At 38.1% G+C, this 23,468-nt stretch overlaps 3 protein-coding genes across 4 annotated transcripts; 1 reads left to right on the top strand and 2 right to left on the bottom strand.

Annotated features, from left to right (window-relative positions):
- The first annotated feature begins 996 nt into the window (after positions 1-996).
- ggcx (gamma-glutamyl carboxylase) lies at positions 997-7,170 on the top strand. 2 transcript variants are annotated; one of them, XM_067484017.1, is made up of 15 exons: positions 997-1,193; positions 1,456-1,656; positions 1,760-1,918; positions 3,168-3,333; positions 3,443-3,521; positions 3,639-3,745; positions 3,838-4,001; positions 4,089-4,390; positions 4,587-4,718; positions 5,073-5,224; positions 5,365-5,534; positions 5,616-5,746; positions 5,831-5,978; positions 6,182-6,386; positions 6,481-7,170. In XM_067484017.1, the coding sequence occupies exons 1-15, from the start codon at positions 1,154-1,156 to the stop codon at positions 6,638-6,640; spliced, it is 2,316 nt and encodes a 771-aa protein (XP_067340118.1). In that variant the 5' UTR covers positions 997-1,153; the 3' UTR covers positions 6,641-7,170. The 2 variants fall into 2 exon arrangements, with proteins under 2 accessions (XP_067340118.1, XP_067340119.1); XM_067484018.1 differs by having other exon boundaries at positions 998-1,178.
- Positions 7,171-13,286, bottom strand: snx24 (sorting nexin 24). The gene is made up of 7 exons (XM_067484022.1): positions 13,075-13,286; positions 11,154-11,237; positions 10,103-10,207; positions 9,729-9,823; positions 9,579-9,608; positions 9,324-9,388; positions 7,171-9,187 (listed from the first exon to the last, which is right to left on the bottom strand). Exons 1-7 carry the CDS (start codon positions 13,141-13,143, stop codon positions 9,117-9,119), a joined length of 519 nt encoding a protein of 172 aa, XP_067340123.1. The 5' UTR covers positions 13,144-13,286; the 3' UTR covers positions 7,171-9,116.
- Positions 13,287-14,810: 1,524 nt separating this feature from the next.
- On the bottom strand, positions 14,811-22,756 carry loxa (lysyl oxidase a). Its single transcript, XM_067484794.1, has 7 exons — positions 21,932-22,756; positions 21,548-21,656; positions 20,983-21,120; positions 19,760-19,916; positions 16,384-16,479; positions 16,093-16,208; positions 14,811-15,351 (listed from the first exon to the last, which is right to left on the bottom strand). The coding sequence occupies exons 1-7, from the start codon at positions 22,545-22,547 to the stop codon at positions 15,345-15,347; spliced, it is 1,239 nt and encodes a 412-aa protein (XP_067340895.1). The 5' UTR covers positions 22,548-22,756; the 3' UTR covers positions 14,811-15,344.
- Positions 22,757-23,468: the final 712 nt, after the last annotated feature.

The following is a 23,468-nucleotide window of genomic DNA, read 5'->3' as shown; positions in this document are numbered from 1 at the left end:
TACTACACAACGGGCTCTGATAAACAGTAGCTACCCCCATAGTGACCAGTCTGGTTCTTTCTGAGTCCAAAGATCAATGCCAAATCAATAATGGTTATGGTTTTAGATAACTGTGGAACCTTAGCCTAATACACACTTTAATCAAAATTATATTTAAACGTCTGAGATTTAAACCAAAAAATGATAATGTAACCATTGCGTACAAATGGTTTATTTTGGTTCCTAAAAAGTACATTTTCTTTGAGTTTAAATGTGATTGGACTAAACTAAACTATATCCTAAATTAGGTCAGAGATGTCTTTTCTGCACATTCTGTACAATGGCAACTCTCTTGATAGACTGTAGACAACATGCTCCCCTCATGTTGCATATGCCTGCCTGACTGAATGAGACAATGCCACTGCCTTCAATCATTCTACACAGGTATTTCATGTTTCTCCACATTATCACCTTTCTCATACGCCCACAACAGCCTGAGCACCTTGCCCACATAAAACCTCAATGAATAGAATCTATGGAAATAAATAACATTTAAATTTAAAAAATTAGATGCTGCCATGTGTCTTCAGTAATAAAATGTAATAAAATTAGAAAATAAAATAAAATCCTGAGTAATTCCCCCATGTCATGCGTGATCACTGTACAGCATTCCTGTATCCCATATCTTGTAGTATTGCAGTTTTCTCACACATAATCACAAAAAGTAACTTTACTACATTTGCTTGTTTTGCCTGAATAACACTTTTCTTGTATTACAAAAAAAATACTTTCGGTCTGACTGTTATGCCCTCGTTTATGACTGCTGAAAAGTTTTTTTTGTTTGTTTACTGAAATTGTTGACACATCTAAGTAACAAAACAAAAGGCACCGTGCAGAACGTTCCGTCAGCCGGATATGACGTTAAACGCGCATACGCTGGTGGGCGTGGTAATAGATTAATCAACCAATGAAAAACAAGGACCTCTTTCACAACATTCCAATCCCTTCGCAGCCATCCACCTCCTGCTGGCTGTTCCCGGAACAGTTTGTGTGTGTTTCTGTGTAGCTGTGACACGTAACTTTGTCCGTTTCATTGACCAGCTCCACCTGGGGCAGGGAGAGCACAGAGACACCCCTATACAGAAAACCCGTTTAAATCTGAATAGTTCATAACATGGAGGCCAGAGACGCAACAGCAGGTGAGGCTGTTATAAGTGAGTGTGGCGCTGTTTGTTTGGCCGTTGTAATAAGCAGTTCGTGCCACAATTTAACCACGGATAAGCTGTAATCGTAAACTATAGCAGTGTTTTGGTGGGAGGGTTAAATATGAATGTTTCGTAAATCTTTCTGGGAATTTCATGTGTTCTATATCAAGCACGATATATATTTGTATTTTGTTTAATGCACAATTCGCTTGCTCTCATTAATAAAATAAAACTATATTGTATTATATTCGTGGTGTTGTCAAACCTAAAGGTGCTCATGTGAGCAGTACTGGAGAGGAACAAACTGCAAAGAAAGAGGCATCTCCTAAAAAAGAGAAACCAAACACCCAAACCAAGATGGAGCAGATCTTTGGGTTCAAGAGAGAGGATCTGACCTCCTGGCAAAGTGTTGTGATCCTCCTGAACCGTCCCACTGACCCGGCATCTCTGGGCATCTTCCGCTGCTTGTTTGGTAATCTAGCTAGTAGTAATTTGCTCAGTGTATTTACAGTGTTTGCTCAGTGTATAGGTTGGACAATAGTAAATTTATTCTCAATCATGTGCCTTTCATGCAGGTTTACTGATGGCTATCGACATAACACAGGAACGTGGCCTCAGTCACTTGGACTACAAATACCTAGATGGGGCCCCTGTGTGCCGCTTTCCCCTTTTCAATTTCTTACAGCCACTGCCACTGGATTGGATGTACTTGGTGTATGTGGTAATGTTTCTCGGTAGGTCTCGGTAGGACTCCTTTATTTATGTTTAATGCTCATTTCCAACAGATTTGAGGTTGAACATTTCACATCCCAAAGGCTTGAAGAAGAAAGTGGCCCTCACTTTTTCTTGAGTTTAAGCTAATGCAGTATATTTAAAACTGTCTGTGGGTGATTTTCTGTGATGATTAGTATCATGTTGCATGTGACAAATACCATGTAAGAAAACAATGAAACAACCAATTTTGTAATTTTATTTACAAAACATCACAGTCAGAAAAGTTTGTTTCGTGTGATTGTTTGACCATCAGGTCAAGGTCTCAGAATATACATTTTACTATTACGAAAGACTAGTAAATGCAAATTATTGCATATGTTTACACAAAAAAATCAAATGTTTTTTTAGTTCATAAATGACAATTCTAGTTTACCACCCTCTTTGTACATTGTATTTGTCACATGCAACATAATACTAACATACATATTGTAATGTTCATTACAGTGCATCAAACTTATACAAAAAGTGGCCATAAGAATCCCAGACATAGCAACAGACACTGAATATTCATATACATCCAGACATGCATTAGCTTATCTTATCCTTTCATGGGGTTTGTTGGAGCCAGTCCAGTTGGAGATTGAGTAAGAGGTGGGGCATACCCTGGAGAGGTCATCAGCTTATCACAGGGCTGACAGACTGAGACAGATACCAATTACGCTCACAGAGAAAAAGCAGAGGCAATTTGAAGTCACCAAGTTACAAGTTAACCTGCAGAACTGGAGTAACCCATGTAGGCATAGGGAGATCATGCAAACTCCACTGGTTTAAACCCGGAACCTTAGCGTGCTGCTGCTCTTTTCCATATGCATATACATGATGTTCAGTGACTTTCTATTATGTGGTTGTATAGAATTTTGTGCAACTTTGTTACTTTTGCTCAGCTTTAAAGAAGCCCTTACTTCCATAATGCCGGAGATATCAGAGACTTATTGGTCAAAGTCCAACCAGTAGAGACTGAGATATGCCGACCCTTAGAACCCAAGTACAGGTCAAACTCCATAACGAGTTTCATAAGGCATTCTTTGCCACCCCCTTTATATTGCCGGCCTGAGCCGCAGAGGACATTTTAATATTGTTTTGCCAAAATATGTATGGCTCAGCAGTGACTAGTTAACAGATATTTCTATGTAAAAATAATGAATAGGTAGTAACAACAACTGAATTTATTTTATCGTAACTAATTTGCGATTATGTGTTTAATTAAAGGGGCCTTGGGCATCATGCTTGGCTGTTGTTACCGTCTCTCCTGCCTTATGTTCATCTCAACGTACTGGTACATCTTTTTTCTGGACAAAACGGCCTGGAACAATCACTCCTACCTGTATGGCCTCATTGGATTTCAGCTCACACTCATGGATGGGAACAGATATTGGTGAGATAATGTTTGTTGTTCTGTGTCAGTGTGCGTGATTATGGATTTCTGTCCTCTGATATGTGTGACCATTACAGAGAGAGACATTTAAGATTGTGTCTATTTGTAGGTCAATTGATGGATTACGTAGGCCTTCTATAAGAAATGCCCATGTGCCGCTGTGGAATTATACTGTGTTGAGGGTTCAGGTTTGTGCATCAGTAACTTCTCTTGTTTTTTGGTCAAACGTAAGACATTATTTCATGACATATTTAACATGACATGGGTACATCTAATCTAAAATGCTTGTTTGTTCCACCTCAAAGATACTTATTGTATACTTCATCGCTGGAATCAAAAAGTTGGATGCTGACTGGGTGGAGGGATACTCCATGTCATATTTGGCACACCATTGGCTTTTTGATCCTTTCAAGTACGTACTTTCCACCAGCACAGTCCACATATATTTTGGCTTTTAATCACTGACTGTTAACTTTTCTAATCCTTTAACACATAATTTTTCAGAGTGATTCTTCCTGTTGAGTTTGTTAGTCTGGTGGTCGTGCATGGAGGCGGCCTTGTTCTAGATCTGACTGCTGGTTATCTCCTGTTTTTTGACATCACACGACCTTACGCATTTTTCTTTGTCTCCTACTTCCACTGTATGAACTCTCAGCTCTTCAGCATTGGTTAGTCTGTCACTTTGCTTTAAAAACATATTTCCTGTTGCTGTTCACCCTGCATTTCACTGCCAATGAGTTTCTCATCTTCCACAGGGATGTTTCCATACACAATGCTGGCCACCAGTCCTCTCTTCTGCTACCCTGACTGGCCAAGAAGATTCTTCTCCCATTTCCCAGAATGTCTCAGGGTAGCCCTGCCAATCACCAAACATAACATTGAGTCCAGCACCTCCTGTGTTTACCCCGAGGTCCATACCACTAGCATTGAACGCCAAGGGGTCCCACCTGTCACCAAACCTTCCAAACTCAGACTAAGGCAGAAGCTGGGAGCCATATTTACCATTCTCTACATAATTGAACAGTTTTTCCTGCCTTACTCCCACTTCATCACACAGGTATATCTGGATTCCATTTTTGTTACATCTAAACATAATTAATAAACCCATTAGTAAATTGTTACATACATTTCTGTTGGTACTTTACAACATTACACCGTCCATAGAACATAAATGTTATCAGCTGAGTGAAAGGCATGAAGGAAAGGTTACTCCTTTTAATTTGGACTCATCCTCATGTTTTGTATTTGTCCAGGGTTACAACAATTGGACCAATGGCTTGTATGGCTACTCATGGGACATGATGGTTCATTCACGCAGCCACCAGCATGTTAAGATTACCTACAAAGATGGGAAAACTGGTGAGATTGGATATTTGAACCCAGGGGTGAGTTACAAGGAAAACACTGATAGACACAGAGTATGTGAGTGTCACAATAAATCACTATTTAATTATCTTGTTATATAATTATATGTCATGGTAACATAGCAAAACATCTAATGTAAATTTGACAAGTAGTGTCGTGGTTAAATGCCTTTATATTGCAAATTATGATATCACCATTTACTTTTGTATTAGGGAAAAAGTGCTTTGTAACTTTGAAAATGATTTCTTCATTCTTCCTCACTTATTCATTTTCACTTGCATTCACACTTTCTTGATTACTTTAGAAATTATAACATTGACTTAAGCTTAGCTTTGCCTATATACAATGAAGTATTTACTAGGTGTTTACTGTAGGTTTTCACACAAAGTCGTCGATGGAAAGACCATGGAGACATGCTGAAGCAGTATGCCACATGCCTCAGTCAGCTTCTGCCTCGCTATAATATCTCAGATCCTGAAATTTACTTTGACATCTGGGTGTCCATTAATGAACGTTTCCAGCAAAGGTAGGAGATTCTTTTGTTGAACAAAAAAAATCTATTCATAAAATTACTGCTGACTTGTCAAAAGACAAATATTGTAAAGTATCGTTATAAAGTAATTGTGGACTGGCGAGTTTTAAATTTGCTGTGGGCTCTTCTCTAAGGATCTTTGATCCCCGTGTGGACATTGTGAAGGCTGATTGGTCACCTTTCCGACCAAACCCATGGCTGATGCCTCTATTGGTGGACCTCTCACCATGGAGGACCAAATTCCAGGAAATTGAGGGCACTTTGGACAATCAGACTGAGATTGTCTTCATCGCTGACTTTCCAGGTAACAAATGCCTCCTTGTCTTTTCTAGTCATGATGTTTTTTATATGCTTACTGTGCTAACTGACCTATGTTACCCATTAGGTCTCCATTTAGAAAACTTTGTGAGTGAAGATCTGGGAAACACCAGCATCCAAGTGTTGCAGGGCAAGGTGAATGTTGAGATAGTGGAGGAGAAAAAGAACTATACTCTGCAGCTTGGTGAGCAGATAAAGGTACAGCTACATGCCAGAATTAATATTAACATTGTACTATTTAACCATTAAGGTGTTTACAATAATGTGAATATAAATGTGTAGGTACCTGCTGGGGCCTACCATAAGGTGTACACATTGTCTGAAACCCCATCTTGCTACATGTACATCTACGTCAACACAACAGAGGCGGCACTACAGGAGAATTTCACCAAGCTGTTTGAGCTCCAGGAGCGCATTCGCAATGGGACAGGTGAAAAAAGTTAACATCAGGCAGCTAACATCATGAGGAGTTGCATAAAGAAGTAAAAGGCTTCTATACAAATATAGTAAAAAATGTGTGGGTAATGTGCCTTATCATATCAAGGCACATGTTTCAGTGTAAACTGTTTTAACTACATAAAATGCAGATGCAAACATTTCATCACATGCTCAGTAGACAACTTTATTTTACAGAAACGGAGCCTCTTCCTCCTGAGCTGCAGCCACTTATTGCTGCAGACGATGACGAAGGGTCAGAGGTCAACGCTACTGATCCAGTCGTGAAGCTTTTCCTGAAGAGGCAGCGCCGCATGAGGGAAGTAAAGAAACGCAGGGAGGCCGGTGCACTGGAGCGACTGGAGCGCTTTGCTGTGAAGAAGTACTATGCGATACGGAGGGGGTCAGTATTTTGAATTTGCCATGTTTTGATATGAACTGTATATACGTATACAGAAAATGCACAACCAACCACTAATTTGTCCTTTTATTTTCAGATTCTTGATGACAGTTATTGCTTTGAGAAACTTGGTGGTGGGTCTTCCTCCGCTGGAACAACTCACAAGAGAAGTTGCCTTCGCCAACATGAAAGAACCTCAGGCAGAAACCAGTCAAGACGAACGGCTAAAGGATGAACTTGGTCATGGAGAACTTTAAAGCAATCACTGTGGCCAAAAATACTGTTTCAAATTTCACACAGTCTCAGGCAGATGTTTGTGTGATCACTACTTGACTGTTACTATTCTGGCACACTATTACCCGGAAATCAAAGGTTTTAAATTTTCTATATTTCTGAAATATTGACATTTCAGATTATTTTCTGTATTTTGTTACAGCATTATGTTAATAATCTAAATGTTTGCTGACAACAAGATTCTGTCATATTTGCTATTGTTTAAAAGTCACTGCTGTGTTAAACAGTCTGCATTGTGTGATGTACTAGATCATAGTTCATTTATGGTAAGCTAAGTGTGACTGATTCATGAACGGTTCTGTGTTTTTGAGGGGACAGTTTTTATGAATACTGACGTGAATGGGATCAGATTGGTCAATTAGTACTACTTCTGTTACATTTTCATTTTATTGCCCAGCTCTAATTTAAAATGTTTTCAAACCAAAACTTTTCTAATAAACAGCGTATGATGTCAAACATGTATATTTCAAATAAAAATCAATTAGATTGGCAAGTTAGTGGAAAAAATGAATTTTATTAGTATGAGTATTTTAAATATCGCAAACTCTAAAGTGTTGCAGTAGAATTCCAGTGTTCAGTGTAGGTTGACATTACGGCACATAGATGTTTTTCACATAATCAGAGCACATACAATGTTACACAATATAAATACCTATAATCTATTGTATTGAGCTTTAGGAATCGATTCACTTTGTTAAAACATAAAAACAATGTGCTTAGCTGAGTCATTTATTGTGTAGTTATAACTGCTGTAGTAAAGGACATGTCATATGATATCATGTACTATCAGTGACAGACAATACACTACAAGTCATTTAAAGTTCCAAACAGGGGAAGGTTTGTAGCTTTACAGCCATCAATTTACAGGGAACAACAGAATCACTGTTTGTATTTAAGTTCGTATTGCACAGTATTTAACTTTTTTTGCTTTGGGATACAAAACACTTTCATCCCATTGAGTAACAGGAACAAAACTAAAACTGGCCTTTAATATGTGTAAATTCTACATTAAATGCAAAACTGCTATTAGTGTTATATTTGGCCTTTAGCAAGTGCTCAGTCTCTACTACTCCTGTACATTCACATTTAAACTGAAACCTTGCTGTGAAAATCTGCTTGTATGATTGCAGGGTGTGAAGACAGTTTAACTGGCTCATATCTGCTGTGGTTAGTAACAAGAATTATTTAGGTTTTGTAAATACATACAATTAGAATAATTGTTTTTCTTGAGTTAACATTATTTTGCATAGACTTATACTATATTCCAAATGCTGCACTTACTTCTTTCTTTGCGGTCTAAGTACAAGAGAACGTGTGTAAATTAATATAAACTGCCATTATTTACACTAGGACAACAGACAAATCCCCATAACACTTTTATAATTGTCATCAACATGTTTTCTGAGACACCCATGTTTTGCTCAATATGTCTTTGCTCACTCTAAGGTTATGCCACATATTTCTGTCTATTGTGGTTACATTTCAAATTGACTTTGTGCCCAGAACATCACCTGGTCACACTCAGCTGCTCTCTTAGCAGCTCACTAACACCTCAATGGTCCTTCTCAAACAGCTGACGCTCAATAAATGAGGCTGATGTCACCGCCACAGCCTACTCACGAAGCTCAAATCCTATGATGTGGCACCAAGCTGACAACTCCACGAAAATTGTGCAAAAACCCTCTTCAAAACTCATCCACGTCATCCCACTGTACTCCCTCTAATGGCACTATTTGGAAGCTCAAAGCAAATTAAAAGACACACACACACACACACACACACACACACACACACACACACACACACACACACACACACACACACACACACACACACACACACACACACACACACACACACACACACACACACACACACACACACACACACACACACACACACACACACACACACACACACACACACACACACACACACACACACACACAGGTGGTGCTACAAAGGGAGTGGCACCTCCCTGTTTGTAGACCATACTCTACGGTCCTGCCACTGCTTTCTCCTTACAGGCAAAAAAACACTAATCTGTCCTGGCAAAAGTCTCTTAGAGAAGAAGTTGAAGCCTCTGCTATTGGATTTATTACAAGGTACTGAGTGCTATCGTGTATAAAAGCACTTAAGTTAACTTGCTTCATATAATAGCTGACACCAACTGTTTACAAGTTCGTCTTATTACAATCTATAGTAATTTGTAAAAGTCCATGGGTGTGAGGTCAATACAATATTACGTCTGTATTTTTTCAATGGTGGTGCCAGTGATGTATTGAGTAGGCACGTCTTCATAAAAAAAGATTGTGAAGTTTTGTTATCAGCTTTTAAAAAATGAGGTTAGGTGATTAGTTGCTGATGTACACCTAAAATTGTGTGAAAATATGAAGCATTTGTTTGTAGTGAAACTTCCCGAGATTCAGCTCTGCAGCTCTACCTTGGTTGCAGATCGGGGCAGAAAACTCCATGTATCACACCTTCAATCACAACATTAGAAAATTCATCTGAAAGCGAAGGACAAGATGGAGCTTTTAAGATGGGTAATGCCGACATTCATCTAACCAAATATTTGCTGCTACAGTTAATTTAGCATAAAAATTGGAATATAATGTTCAATGGATAAAAGCAGCCTGAACTCACCGTGTGCTGATGGCAGCAGGTAGGGGTCTCTCAGAAAGAGCATGACCGGCTGATGTGAAAGTTTACTGAAGAGTCCAAAAAAAGGGAAGTTAGAAGGTCTGTAGGTCCTGCTGTTTATGACTTAGCAGTATGTGAGTAAAGTTCAAGTGCAGAGCAAATATTGGTGGACGTTTGAATGTTTAAAGTGCAAAATGAGAAACTGACTTGATGTTTTACAGTATAGAATTCAGTGAAAAAGGAGTCAAAACTACTCACGTTGATTCCTCCGATTCTGTATCAAAGGACCTTAAAAAGCAAAAATAAAAGTTTAAGCCACACAGCCTTTCTGTAGCCTGGGAACAAACGCTCACATATACAAAACAATATTACAAATTGTATAGAAAACCTGCAGTATTATAAACTCACCCACAGCTTTCTGTTTTTGGCACTGAAGGAAAATGGCGGATATTCAGGAAATCCAGGAATATCTTTGGAAGAACCTCATTTTCCATAATTATAGTCTGACAAAAGAGAAAAAACAAAAGCAAATTGCAACGTGTGCATGAAGCGGTGGGACAGAACTGAAGTGGCCTGGATGACTTGTTTTTGGCACCAGGATTTGTTTAACTGTTCTACATTTGTACTGTAGTTTATGTGTTTACTTTGGGTTTGACAAAATGTTTATTTGGTAAAGGCAGAAAGTCTTTTTGACTGCATGATTCTGACTTTGTCTAGAATTGTCTCTGGGCTGTACGTGGGCCACATGGCCCCAGCAGGTGGAGTGAAGGAAGATAAGGTACCTGCAAGTAGAGCTCCAGACCTTGCCTCCTCTGCTCTAGGACTTTGGGAACCCAGTTCCTAACATGTTTTGAAGGGATCTCAGGAGGCTTTATCATCTTTTTCATCTGTAAGTATTTGGAAACATTGTTAAAGAATTTACATGGAAGACACAGACACAAGGAAATAGACCTAAATATTCTACAGCCTTAATAACAGCTGTTTGCAAGTCGATTTAGGTACAGTAATGACCTGAATGTTGTAAACTGAATGAGCAGCAGGTTATGATGGCAAAACAAAAACAAAACAAACTGTATCTCATCTGTTAACCATAATATGCATATTTAAATGCAGACATTTCAATTGGAAAAACAAAGATATTACAAATTACACAATTCACAATGGATGGATGTACAATAATGTGAATACAATTTACACTCTCTCAGTAATTTACACTGTTCAGTCAATTTAGACATTGACAAACCATTTTGTAGTTATTGTTTTTTTTCTGTCATTTGAACTGTCATTTGTAAAACACTTTGTATGAACTTACATGCAAAACTAAGATGCAATAAAATATTTGATTAAAATAGTCTTCCTATTTCTTGGGATATGTGAAGTTGTGATATGTTTATAAATTATTTTAGGGCAGTAACTATTGAGGTTTTTAATAATTATCTAAATTTCACCTCCAGTCCAGACAAAAAAGCCAAAATGGTTTGAAATGATGTAGGAAAATCTGCGCACTAAAAAAGTTAGTGGAAGTTGTTTACATTTTATTTGATAAATTACTTATAATGCTAATATATTATTAAAAAGGGTGTTAATTCAAGTTTATTAATTGACAAGACTGACATGAAAAGGCATTAACGACGGTCTAGTCAGACTAGTTATATAATATTTAGTATCTCCACAGTTCAATTCCTTGCAAAAGAAGAAAATTCCTCAAATGGTTGCCATTGCCATTGTTTAAATAAAATATGGGAAAATCCATACAAGACTTTTTTGAATAATCTACACCATTAATTGATCATAAAAAATTATCATAAACTGTGGGAATGCAGCTGATCTCACCATTTTATGCAAAGCATGGAATTCTCTGTAGCGCTTCTCTACAGTGTGTTGTCTGCCATTCACCACCACATCAATTTTAAATACCTAAAAGAAAGAAAGAAACAAGTTTTTTGGTTGGAGAAATTATGATTTATCAACAGTGTCGATCAGCTAAAAGTGCATTCGGACAGTGACTAAGTGAACCGCAGTCTGTTGAGGTGTCACCTATTGTTGACATGTGCTAGTTACTCACAGGAAACATCTGGCTGTTGTAGAATAGAGTGTAACCAGACAGTCTTCTACTTCCCGCAAAATGCTGAAATCACAGCCAGCACGTCACTGCTGTCATCCACATTGTGTAAAGTAGGAAATCCACTCTTGGATGACGGCAACGTTATTAATGAAACTCTGGATAGGTAATGTAACACATGCTGCTACATCTCCCAACAGAGCAACATGAGTTTAAATCCTGGCTGTGAGGATTTGCTCCTTTTCAGTCATTCCCGTTTTGCTCGCTGAGATATTCTCTTTAAAAAACTTATAAGTGCCTTCTTCAAATTATTGCCACCAAACACAAACATTAGCCTACAACACTGGCTATCAAGCAAGACGCTTCATGATTCATCTGAGACGTTGCAAGATGAAAGGAATAAAAAAAAAAAAGCAATAATCTGTTCATTTCCTCTGACTTTTCTCTCATTTGTTGCTTTTTTCTTGTAAAATAGAGCGGAGCTTTTAATGCAATGGAAATCCTAGCTATGAAATGAATAGCATACAGTGAGGTATACACTGTTAAAAGGAAGCTTTTTCACTTTAAAAGGAGGACTTTTTGGAAAACAAACAGCTTTCTCGGTGTGAAAACTTATACAGTGGTAATGGATTGATATACTGAAAGGTTTTCCTAATTTTTTGCCCTGAACATTTATATTAGTGAGGCAAAGCTAAAACCGATTGTTCTAACTTTAATGAAGGAGAGATTTCTTTCAGGACGGTTAATGTATTAGTTTTATCATGGTGTACAAAATAAACTAGCAACAGTGTATATATATTCAATACTGTGAAGCAGTATAATAAACAATTCATTTATTTTCGAGACCCTTGAGATCGATAAAAACGTCTGACAAATGACTAAATGTAAATGTTGATGTAAAATCTGCTGATGTTAAACTTTTAGGAAATGTTTAAGGGAGGATTTTACTATATAAAGACTTAAAGGACAAGTTTATGACTTTTCAGTTTTGCCTTAAATAGTTAAGTGCTTATTTGAATCGAAACTGATTTTTCTTGCTGTAACCACTTTTCCTGTTAATGCTGGTCTTTAAAGCATGTCTTCCTCATGATAGCCAGTCCTTGTGTAACAGTTCCTATGAAGCTGACAGGAGATGTTTGACAAATCAGCGTTTTTAATAAATGCATTTCTCTCTATGTGTTTCTAGTAGCTTCATATTAGGTCCAGATGAACTTTTAAATAATAAGAATAGATTGTAAAAGGCAAGCATGGAGTGGAGTACTAATTACAGCAAAGAAAATATTTACTAATGTTCATATGGGGTCCAGGCTAGTGTTTGAAGACAAACTTGAACGTTTACCAGTCTATCTATGTCAGGTGGCTAAGGATCCTTATTTAACGTTATGACCTGGGTGGACTGGTTTATAGTTCCAGTGTTTCTTTAATTAGGTCCAGATTCAAAAGTCAGTCTAAACGCGACGTTAGATTGTAAAACGGTTTATCTGAGCTATCAATCTTTGACTAAGTGATCGGCTGATCAGAGGCATCATAAACCACGTCCAGAGTGACATTTGCGCTGCTTGCTCCGTTAAACATTATATTACTGGATATATTACTATTGCAGGAGCAAAAATCCGGCCTGAAATTAAAAACTGATGACAGCTGCAGATCAGATGACGTACAGTTGTTATTTGTGAGCAGTTTACTACGTACCGTGTATCCTTTCTCAGCCGAGTTGTTTTCTGAACGAAACGACGGGATGCACACTCTCACCGGATGCATGTTTACTCCACAGACGCACAGTTTTACACCTGATATTTTACACTATGGCACACGCAAACACACATAGACACGCTCACACACACTGACTGCTGGTGGGTTACTCCAGTTTCTTTGGCAGCCTGATAAAAATCTGTGGATAAAAAGAAGGCGAGCGGCGTTTAAGTGGTGCGCCCTTGTGGAGCGGAGGAGGAAGAGTTTATTTCTGTTGAGAAAATAGGGAAAATACGTGTCCACACATTGTCTGTATTACGAAGAACGGTTTGTTTCAACATATATTACTTAAGTTCAAGGTTCAGGGTTCAGGGTAGCTTTGAGCAGCTCAAATAATATCAAACAATACACAAATGAACATAACAACAAGGACACAACAAATAATTATTTAATTGTCATTGATCAAACTAATAGCTACAAAAATAAAAGACCCTTTACACCGATGCAAAGTGTATCTATGCACGGATGGTAACATGATAAATTCTTCCCATAGGGGATGGGTCAAATCAGCCAAGGTTAATGGGCTTTCTTCAGGGACCTGACCTTATACAGGATAAGAAGGTCATTCATGGGTATACCAGCAATTTTTCTGCACACTTTCACAATACCCTGTAACCGGTTTTTCTGTTTAAAAGACAATAAGCCATGCCAGCAGATTTTTACACACAGCATCCACCTGGGACTCAAATTACAGTTTACTGTCAACCACAGACCCCAGATACCTGTACTGCTGTACCAGTTCAACAGGAGAGATGTCAGTTGACGTTTTCATAAAATCAATGCACATCTCTTTTGGTTTCGCCACAGAGAATTATGATCAGAATCATCACTGCGGAGAAGAGATACAATAACAGTATCATCACAAAATTTAATGATGTGGAGGCCAGGATCGTGGCTTTGGCATTTATTTGTGTAGAGAACAAATAAAAGAGGGAAAAGGACACAACCCTGAGGGGATCCAGTGGAGAAAAAAAGGGTGTTTGATAAAATATCATTCACCCTCACACGCTATAACATTTCAGTTAAAAAGTACATCAGCCAGCAAATTAGGCCAGCCTCAATGTTATGAATGTTTTTCAGTCTGTCTGCTAAAACATGAGGCTGGATGCAGTTAAAACCAGAGAAGTCGATAAAAAGTAGCCACGCAAGGTCTGCACTCTCCACGAGTGCAGACTGATGCAGTTTTTCAAAAGATTTCATAACCAGTGAAGTGAGTGCCATAGACCAATAATTAGTGCTGAAACCGTTCCACGATTGCTCAATCCACAGAAACTGGTAGTATTTTTTTTTTTTTATTGTTTACAGGCATTCATGCACAAAAGTTTTCAACAATCATCACTTCTTCTCCAAAAATACTTATTTTATGTTGTGGTGTGTAACTGTTATAGATGTGTCATCTAAATACTGAATGACAAATATTTCAAATACTGTGGGTGGCATATTAGTATTTGAAATATTTGTCATTCAGTATTTAGATGACACATCTATAACAGTTACACACCACAGGTGTGGAGGATATAGATGCAATGCTCACCAATATGGAACGGTAAAAACACTATGCTACTATGATGTTGACACAGAAAAAAAAAAAAATCTGCCATCTGTTTAGACTTTTGCATGGTGGCTGTATGTGTTTGAACAGGCACACAGAAGTCACTCAAGACAAAAGATGATACAATACTACAAATGGTTTATTCAAGTAAGTTTCATCAAACAGAATTTCTTCCGTTGCATACAATTTTAACGAAAACATTTTTTGGTTCATTTTACTGGTTCATTTTAAAATTGTGATATATTTTATATTGACTTATTTATGAGGACAAGCTGGTTTATGTTTATATTTAGCTATTTTAAATCCCAAAAAGTAATAATTTTACATCACTGTAAAATACTCTCTGAGTATTGTCTCTCAGTAATTTACTGTGGAGTAAAATACATACAGTATAATTACAATAGAAATAAGAAAAATGAAAAATCTCAAGGAAAAGTTAAGATAAAAAATATGCTTGTAAGGAGAAAAAGCACTTTTCCACACAAGCAAAGGAAAAATTAAAACTATCTTGCATTTAAGAGTGATTTTTAAAAAAATTTGGAATATATAAAATAATAAAATAATGTATGTCTTAATCATTGTATTTTTTTATGCTTTATTATGCAGTCCTCTTCATTGCCATTCTTCATCGTCTCTACAGAGTTGTTGTGAATGTTTCTTAATATCTAAGGGAAAAAAACATTATATAAACACTAAAAGGATTAACATAGGATACTGTAATTATTCAGATAATCTAACTGTTATAACACCATTCAGTGGGGCATCGAATACTCATCAGCTTATGGTTAAGTAGGTAGAACTTCCACCTTCCAGACATACGATATTGAGGTGACATCTAGATGCTGCAGTACGTATTACAGAAATAGGAATGACCTAAGCCATTTTCAGACATGCACTGGAATCGTGAGTTTATCCAGATCTTATCCAAAGGGGCTCTAAGTGAGAAAGCAAACGTCCGAGTCAGCTGGCACGGACATTATGTGGATTTATACCAGCCAGCTCCCTAGTACAAAGCCTGCATAATATCCAACTAACCATGTGTGAACAGAGTAGAGAGGGAGTGGGTGTGTTGATGATGTCTATATCCTGCAAACAAATACCTGACGGTGAAAAACACTCATTTGTAAGAAGATGATAACAAAAACTGGAAAGATGACAAAATTCGTGAACTTCTGTTGGTAAGGGCACATCATAATTTGTAATAAAAACATACTGAACCTTCTTAGTATATTTTGCAGTTGTATAGCCAAATAGAAACGTATTAAACCTACTAGGAGGTCAAAGGTTGCCTTCTAAACTATAATTATGGCCTGATAAGAGCTGAAAATGACCCACTGCATGGCTTGATTCTTTTTTGCTCAAGCGCACCATTAATGAAAAATTGGTATCTAAGACACAATACTTACGTTGACATGTGACAACCTGACACGTAGGCGTAGTTGCCAGTATACTGAACCTCACAACGCACATTGTTGTTGCTGTAGTCTGATTCTGGGACCTGGTAGTATGGATTTACACTGATCTGTGGTGAAAATCAAAAATATATTAAAGTATAAGAATAACAGCAGCAAGGATACATTTGTAACAGCACAGGTTTTAATCAGGTGTTGATTTGATTTCGAAGTAGTTTAACTCTGTTAAAGGGGTTTTTAATATATCATCAGGAACTCAAATCACATCTGGTATTTTTAACAAACCTTGAGAATATAGTTTCCAGGTTTCACATCTGTGATGTCAATCCACTGGCAGTCGATGTCTGCGTTGTAGGTATCATAACATCCTGGGCTCAGGCCCTGCACATTGGACAGCATCATAAAAAACGATATTAACTTCTTGACCGATAAGGATATTTTATGCATAACTGATTAGTTACATAACTGATTATAACTGAGTATGCATGACTGTTACTGATTACAGTCTAACACTAATTGATTAGAAAAGGACCATATATTTAGGACATTAAAAGAATAATAATTGCAACTACATTTCTGGCTCAGTCTCAGAATTGTTTTTTGGATGTCAACAAAATGTAAATGAAAAAAAGAAAACATCAGCCATCAAAATAAAATTAATAATTAAGAGAGAGAAATGGAGCGACATGGAAGGAGAAATAATGTGCAAAACAACCGATATCAGAAACTGAGACAGGTGGGATCATCTTACAGGAAAAACAGGAAATCATTTAAACACCATCATCCTGGCAGCAGAAATGAACCAGCTGTTCTCTAAAAGACATCTGTGTTAGTAAAAGAGCACTTGTTTATCTTAGCTCCTCTGTCCCTTTCAGAAATTTAGGAACCATTTTTTTTTTTCGTAGAGTATATAATGAGATACAAAGAAAAGCACAGGCGTAAAACATAAAACTAATGATGAATTTTGAGTCCTGGTATTGTGCATAATGAAACATTTGTAAATAAACAAAAAAAAGTTTATTTACATGAGCAGATAGTTGGTCGATTTTGAATTATTTTGTGTTATCGTTGTTGCTGCATTTGTTTGACCACGTATAGAAATTAACACTCACATATTACAACTTTTAAGAGTTAATATGACAAACACATTAGAAAATTGTTCACATGCTCATCCTCCCTAATGCGACTTTGTTAACTTTCATTCAGAGCACTCTGTAAAATCCTTGAAAACATCTTCTGTATGAGACTGTAATGTACTTTTCTATCACATTGCATTTGGGCAGTCAGGGCTCCCTGAGAAAGCTACAACCCAGTTCAATGCCCAACTAGATGACATAAAGAGTTGCAATTCTTTTAATATATTTAAAGCCAAATTGGAAAACTCATTATAAGATTCTTTATTTTGAAACCACTGATTGTGTTTAGTGTTGGTTTTGATCACTGTTGTTTCTGATGCTACAATCCCAATTTTAGAAAATTGTGAAAATATGTCAAACATAAGTAAAAACTGGATGCAATGATTTGCAAATCTAATCAACCTATATTTTTATTCACAATAGAACATACACAACATATCAGTTGTTGAAAATGAGAAATTTTACAATTTCATGGAAAATATTAGCTCATTTTGAATTTAATGGCAGCAACACATCTCAAAAAAGTTGGAAGAGGTTGATGTTAACCATTGTGTAGGATCCCCTCTTATTTTAACAGCTGTCTGTAAAGGTCTGGGAAGTGAGGAGACCAGTTTCTAGAGCTTTAGGAGGGGAATATTGTCCCATTCTTCTCTGATGCAGGATTCTAGCTGGTTAACAGTCCTAAGCATTTTTTGTTGTATGATGCGCCAAATGTTTTCTATTGGTGAAAGGTCTGGACTGCAGACAGACCAGTTCACCCAGACTCTTCTCCTGCAAAGCCATGCTGTTGTGATGGATGCAGTATGTTGTTTAGCATTCTCTTGCTGAAATATGCAAGGCCTTCCCTGAAAGAGATGTTGTCTGGATGGGAGCATATGTTGCTCTAAATCCTCTATGTACTTTTTAGCATTGATTGTGTCTTTCCAGATGTGTAGGCTGCCCACACCATAGGCACTAATGCACCCCCATACTATCAGAGAAGCAGGCTTTTGAACTGTCCGCTAATAACAAACTGGATGGTCCCTCTCGTCTTTAGACTGCAGGGCACAGCGTCCATTGTTTCCACATTTTGATTAATTTGACGACAGAACAGTTTTCCATTTTGTTTCAGACAATTTTAAATGAGCTTCGGCCCAGAGAACACGGTGGCATTTCTGAATCATATTCACATATGGATCAAGTTCACATATACATTTTCTTTGCATGATACAGTTTTAACATGTGTGGATTGCACAATGAACTGTGTTTACAGACAGTGATTTCTGGAAGTGATCCTGAGCCCATGCAGTGATGTCCAGTAGAGAATTATGTCTGTTTTTAGTGCAGTGCCACCTGAGGGCCCAAAGATCATGCACATCCAGCCTTGTCCCTTGACCACGGAGATTCCTCTTGATTCTCTGAATCTTTTGATGATATTATATACTGTACATAATTTTATGTTGAGGAACATTTTTCTGAAATTGTTCCACATTTTTTGTAGCAGTTTGTTACAGATTGTTGAACTTCTGCCCATCTTTACATTTGAGAGGCTCTGCCTCCTTTTATGCACCTTATGCACCTTTTATACCCAGTCATGTTACTGACCTGTTGCCAGTTAACCTAATTAGTCGTCAAATGCTCCTCCATTTGTTTTTGATTTTTTTGTATTACTTTTCCAGCGTTTTGTTGTCCCTTTTCCAACTTCTTTGAGATGTGTTTCTGCCCACAAAGTTAAAATAATCTAATTTGCATGAAATGGTAAAATATCTCAGTTTCAATATCTGATATGTTGTTTAAGTTCTACAGTGAATAAAATATGGGTAGATGAGATTTGCAAATCATTCCATTCTGTTTTTATTTATTTTTTTTACATCTTTTTTTAATTGGGGTTGTAATTATTTACCATATATTATGTCTTTTTTTATTGATAAGTCATTTTAATTGTTGTTGTGTGTCTGTTTTTGTTCCCCTCCAACTATATTGCTCTGTCACTAACTTCAGGTAAAAATTAACTTTTAAAATTATTTTGGGACAATGCAATAAAATTCAACATTTATCATTTAAAATTATTTAACATGTTTAATATTGCATGTAGTCCCTTACAAAAGAGATTTATTAAGTATAATTAACACCTCCAGACCCTTAGAGTTCTATACCAATAATACCAACACTCCCTTTACCTCTGTTTTTGTTCTCCTCCAACTCTACAAATACCAGACTGTTTAGCTATTAAATACTACTGTAGTAAATTCACTATTTACCAGGTAAAGTTGCTTACTTAGTCTGTATTGCTGGGCAGTTAGTGTTAAGCTGAAAGTGATACTGATGAAAGTAGCAACTGTGAACCAAAACAGTGAAGCTGTAAAACAAACACAATGAACTGAAAGACACGAAAATGTCCCACATAGCTGAGAGGAACTGTTGGACTGAATAATAAATCTCTGTGTTGTTATCACTCTGATTTATCCCATTCAAATATACTTATGTGTTTACAAATATTTAAAGCCAGTAAAAACATTTGCAGGTAAGTTTTTAGGAGTTGACACCTGGGTATGTGCAGTGCAGGCATAGCGTCTGTAATATCCATAGTCACAGGAAGTGTCCTCCAAGCAGAAGCTGGCCTTGTGGCCCTCAGCCACGGAACGATGAGTGGTGGCATCCAGCAGGTCATAGTGGCTGAACTCATCCATACTGTGGTAGTGCCTGTGGACCAGCAGCAGAGTGTTTAACAGCTCCAGATCCACATCAATCTGGGTCTTTTTGAAAACAACCCGGTAGTGTTAGTCATCTGAATCTGGTTTCACTCCTCTCTCTAAAAGTGTTTGCTTAGTGAGACAAAAACAGTCTGGATTTTAACAGTTCTCTTCATCGGTTGACTTTCAAAACAGTGACAAAAAATCTATACAGTAAACCTCAGCAGTTTATTAGACTCCTGCCAAATGTGCTCCATATTGGGAAGTAGCTCAGTGGGCTGCTTGTTTCACAACATAACTATGGGCTGAGGTAGTTTATGTGGAGCCAAGGAAAAACTAGGCACTTTCCCATAAGCTCAATAAAAGCAACAGACTTACCAGCAGTTTTCCTCTTTGGCTTGTTACCTCCATCACACAACTTTATTTTACACTGTCTGGCTTTGCAGTTGTAAGTAAACTAAATTCAAGGGTCATGTGAAGTTCATTCACATCATTTTGTAAAAACTCAAAGTGGGTTTACTGCATTTGTTCTGAGGCTAAAAAAATAGCAAAAGAAATCATTGAAAGAGTAATGATACAAACTAATCTTGCACTAATATTTCAGATGATATCAAAGAACTAAAATGGCCAAAAGTAACACAGCAGTGGTTCTACAGGGGTTGCCATACTACAACTACTTACTAAATACAAGTAATGATGGTTGCGGAAATACTGATATAAAAAAATATGACTTTACACATAAATAGACTGTTATAGTTGTATTTCTTGAAAATGTTGTCTATATTTGTGCATGTAAAATGTGAACTGAGTGATGTGAACATTTTATAGGTCCCTGTGATCTTCTCTGAAGTATTTTTTGGTTCCTGACAGGTTTGTTCTTTACTAAATACTAGTTATTAAGTACTGTGCTGAAAAAACTATACCACCCATGTCGGGTAAGAACATTTTAAAAGCTGTCAAACAAAAAAAACAACAACTTCGGTACAATGAACTATAATCAATCAGACTCCAGAGGGTTAAGGGCATCAAGTTGTGTGATGGTGATGTGGGCAGCACTGACATGACATTATACTCACTGGTGACAGCTGTGCCACTCCCAGGAGTAACGTGGCCTGTTGGGGAGGAAGTCGGCTGTCCCCTGGTTCTTGACTCGCTGAGGGAACCTTAGCAGCATACGTGTGTCATAGTCTCTAATACTGGATCTGTAGGCTGAGCTGCAGAAAGAATATGTGTGCAGAAAAAAGTACAACTCTTATATGGACACAATGGCATCACTAAGATTGTTTTCCTGCTAAATCCCCTCCTCTTATTGGAGCTGAGTGAAGGCAGCGTGTGTGTAAATGGAGGGTGGAAAATAGTTTGGGGGCACGTGGTTGTTTGGGTTAGTTTTTGATAATGTGTTTACCATTTGGGCTTTCTCTCCTCAGACAAACTATGATTAAACCTTTACAAAAATCCACTACTCCTCCTCTCACCACCATCAGTGGCAGGATTCGGTTAATTTTACCTCATCTTATGCTTCCACTGCCCTCACCCACAAACACTTTAGGTGGTTGTTATGGCTTAAAGCTCTCTCTCAGACTCGCCTGTAAACTTTTCTTTTTTTCCTCCCTGTGGATTTGTCCTGACAGCAGTCTGTACCTTGACAAACAGTTTTCCTCAGCTGCACATCTGAGGTTGTACATGGGGACTCTCTGGGCATAAGCAGAGGCTTGAATGTAGTATGGGTCTGGTACTAGGTCAGGAAGACCTACAGTAACACACAAAATCACAGAGGGCACAGAGTGCAATTAGCTAAATAAGACATAAAGTAAAAGTGTTACAGTAAACATAAGTCAAACAATATACATTAAATAATTGAAAAAATATGTCATCAATTACGAAAAAATAAATGCAAACCCTGTAACAGATGGAAGACACACATGCAGATAGTTAAAGAGATTAACCGATTTAAAGCACATCCCCATCATAAACATCACTTTAGTGATTTGAATTTTATTTTGAGAACACTTTCCTCACTCTTACCGTACTGATGATACCTTGTGCCATATCCGGGTCTCGATCTAGGACTGGGTCTCTCGTATACGTCATAATAATTGTAGTATGGGTTATCACTATCAGTGGACTTGTAGGGGTCATAGGGATCGTCGCCTACCATCACGTCATCTGTCCTTGGCAGAGACGGATCGACGGCGACCCTCTCCTGGGTCTCGTTGACTCTGTTGCTCCTCTGCGTTCCCGTGCGCTCATCGGGTCGGCCTTGGTGATGCTGCTGCCCTCTTACGAGCCGCTGAAGTGGAGGCGGGAATGCGCCAGGGCTCTGCGGGTTGGATGCCGGCTGACTCTGGGTGTCCGGATGTCTCACGTTCCCATCGCGGATGATGGTGACAGGTCGCGCCTGCACTTGCTCCTGAGATGCACCTCTCCGCCTCGGTGGCTGATATTCCGAGCCCTGACTTAAAATGCTAAAAACCTTGCCGTTGTGTGACCACTGTAGAGTCTGGCGGAGAGCCGCTCTTGGGTTATGTCGTTGTTGTGTCCCCGGGTTTGTCTGAGACTGGGCAGCTTGCAGGATAAAAACAAATAAAAAGACGCACGCATACGCGTAAAATGGCGTGCCAAGTATGCGTAATGCCATCATCAATCCAGTTAAATGAGATTTAAGGTGACAAAGCAATTATTTCAAATAAGCTGCTGTCACTACTTGTTTCTCACTTAGAAATCATTCACCTCTCTTTGAAGGATTTCCAGTGAGCGGAGAAGAAACGCTACGTTTCAGAGTATTCGTGTAAACTCATATCGCTCTGATCCTGCAGCTTGCAGATGCGCCCAGCGCGACGTTGATGAGGAGGAGGAGTTCAGCTCTTGGAGGTTCTGTATCCGTTATACAAGTTTGCTGCTGCTGTAGCTGCTGTTGCTTCTCATATAATCACTGAGTACGTGATGTCTTAACATTAGCATGCTGTCTGGGAGATGGTTGATGTTCGGACATGCAGCGCAGCTTATTTTCTTCACAACAAAGAACACATTTCCACTCTGGGAGTTTATGAAGAACAATCAGACACAGTAACAGATACAATTATAACAGCACATTAAGAATATGACCTACTTTCTGAAAGTCTTTGTACAGTATATTCACTTTATTGTTTCTTTCTCTGCCAAATTAATAATACACCGTGATAGCTTTTCTTCTGACTGATGGATTAACTCCCAGCTAAATTGCAGCACACAATGCCAGAAGTGTCTACACTCATCCATTTATCTCACAAACCTAAACATGACTCTTTGATGGCCCTGTAACATTTTTAGTTTTTCCTGGGAAACCATCTCCTGCAACACCCTAGCCACGCCTCAATCCTGTCTGCTGGAGCTGTGCTGAAAACGTGAAAGGCTCATCACATGCATCTCACAGCAACCTTCTATAGAGTCATAATTAGTCTGTTCTGAACTGTAAACTAAATCAGGCTGTGGTGATACCTGATATCTGCATTACTGTGTCTGGTGGCAGGCTGCTGACCCCAAGCTCCTCTCCCGATAAATCTAAGTCATTTGCTGCTGCCCA

Source organism: Channa argus, chromosome 18 (genome assembly GCF_033026475.1).
Source record: "Channa argus isolate prfri chromosome 18, Channa argus male v1.0, whole genome shotgun sequence".
Lineage (NCBI taxonomy): Eukaryota > Metazoa > Chordata > Actinopteri > Anabantiformes > Channidae > Channa > Channa argus.
The sequence above is the reverse complement of the archived record's forward strand: the minus strand, read 5'-3'. Positions and strand labels throughout refer to the sequence as shown.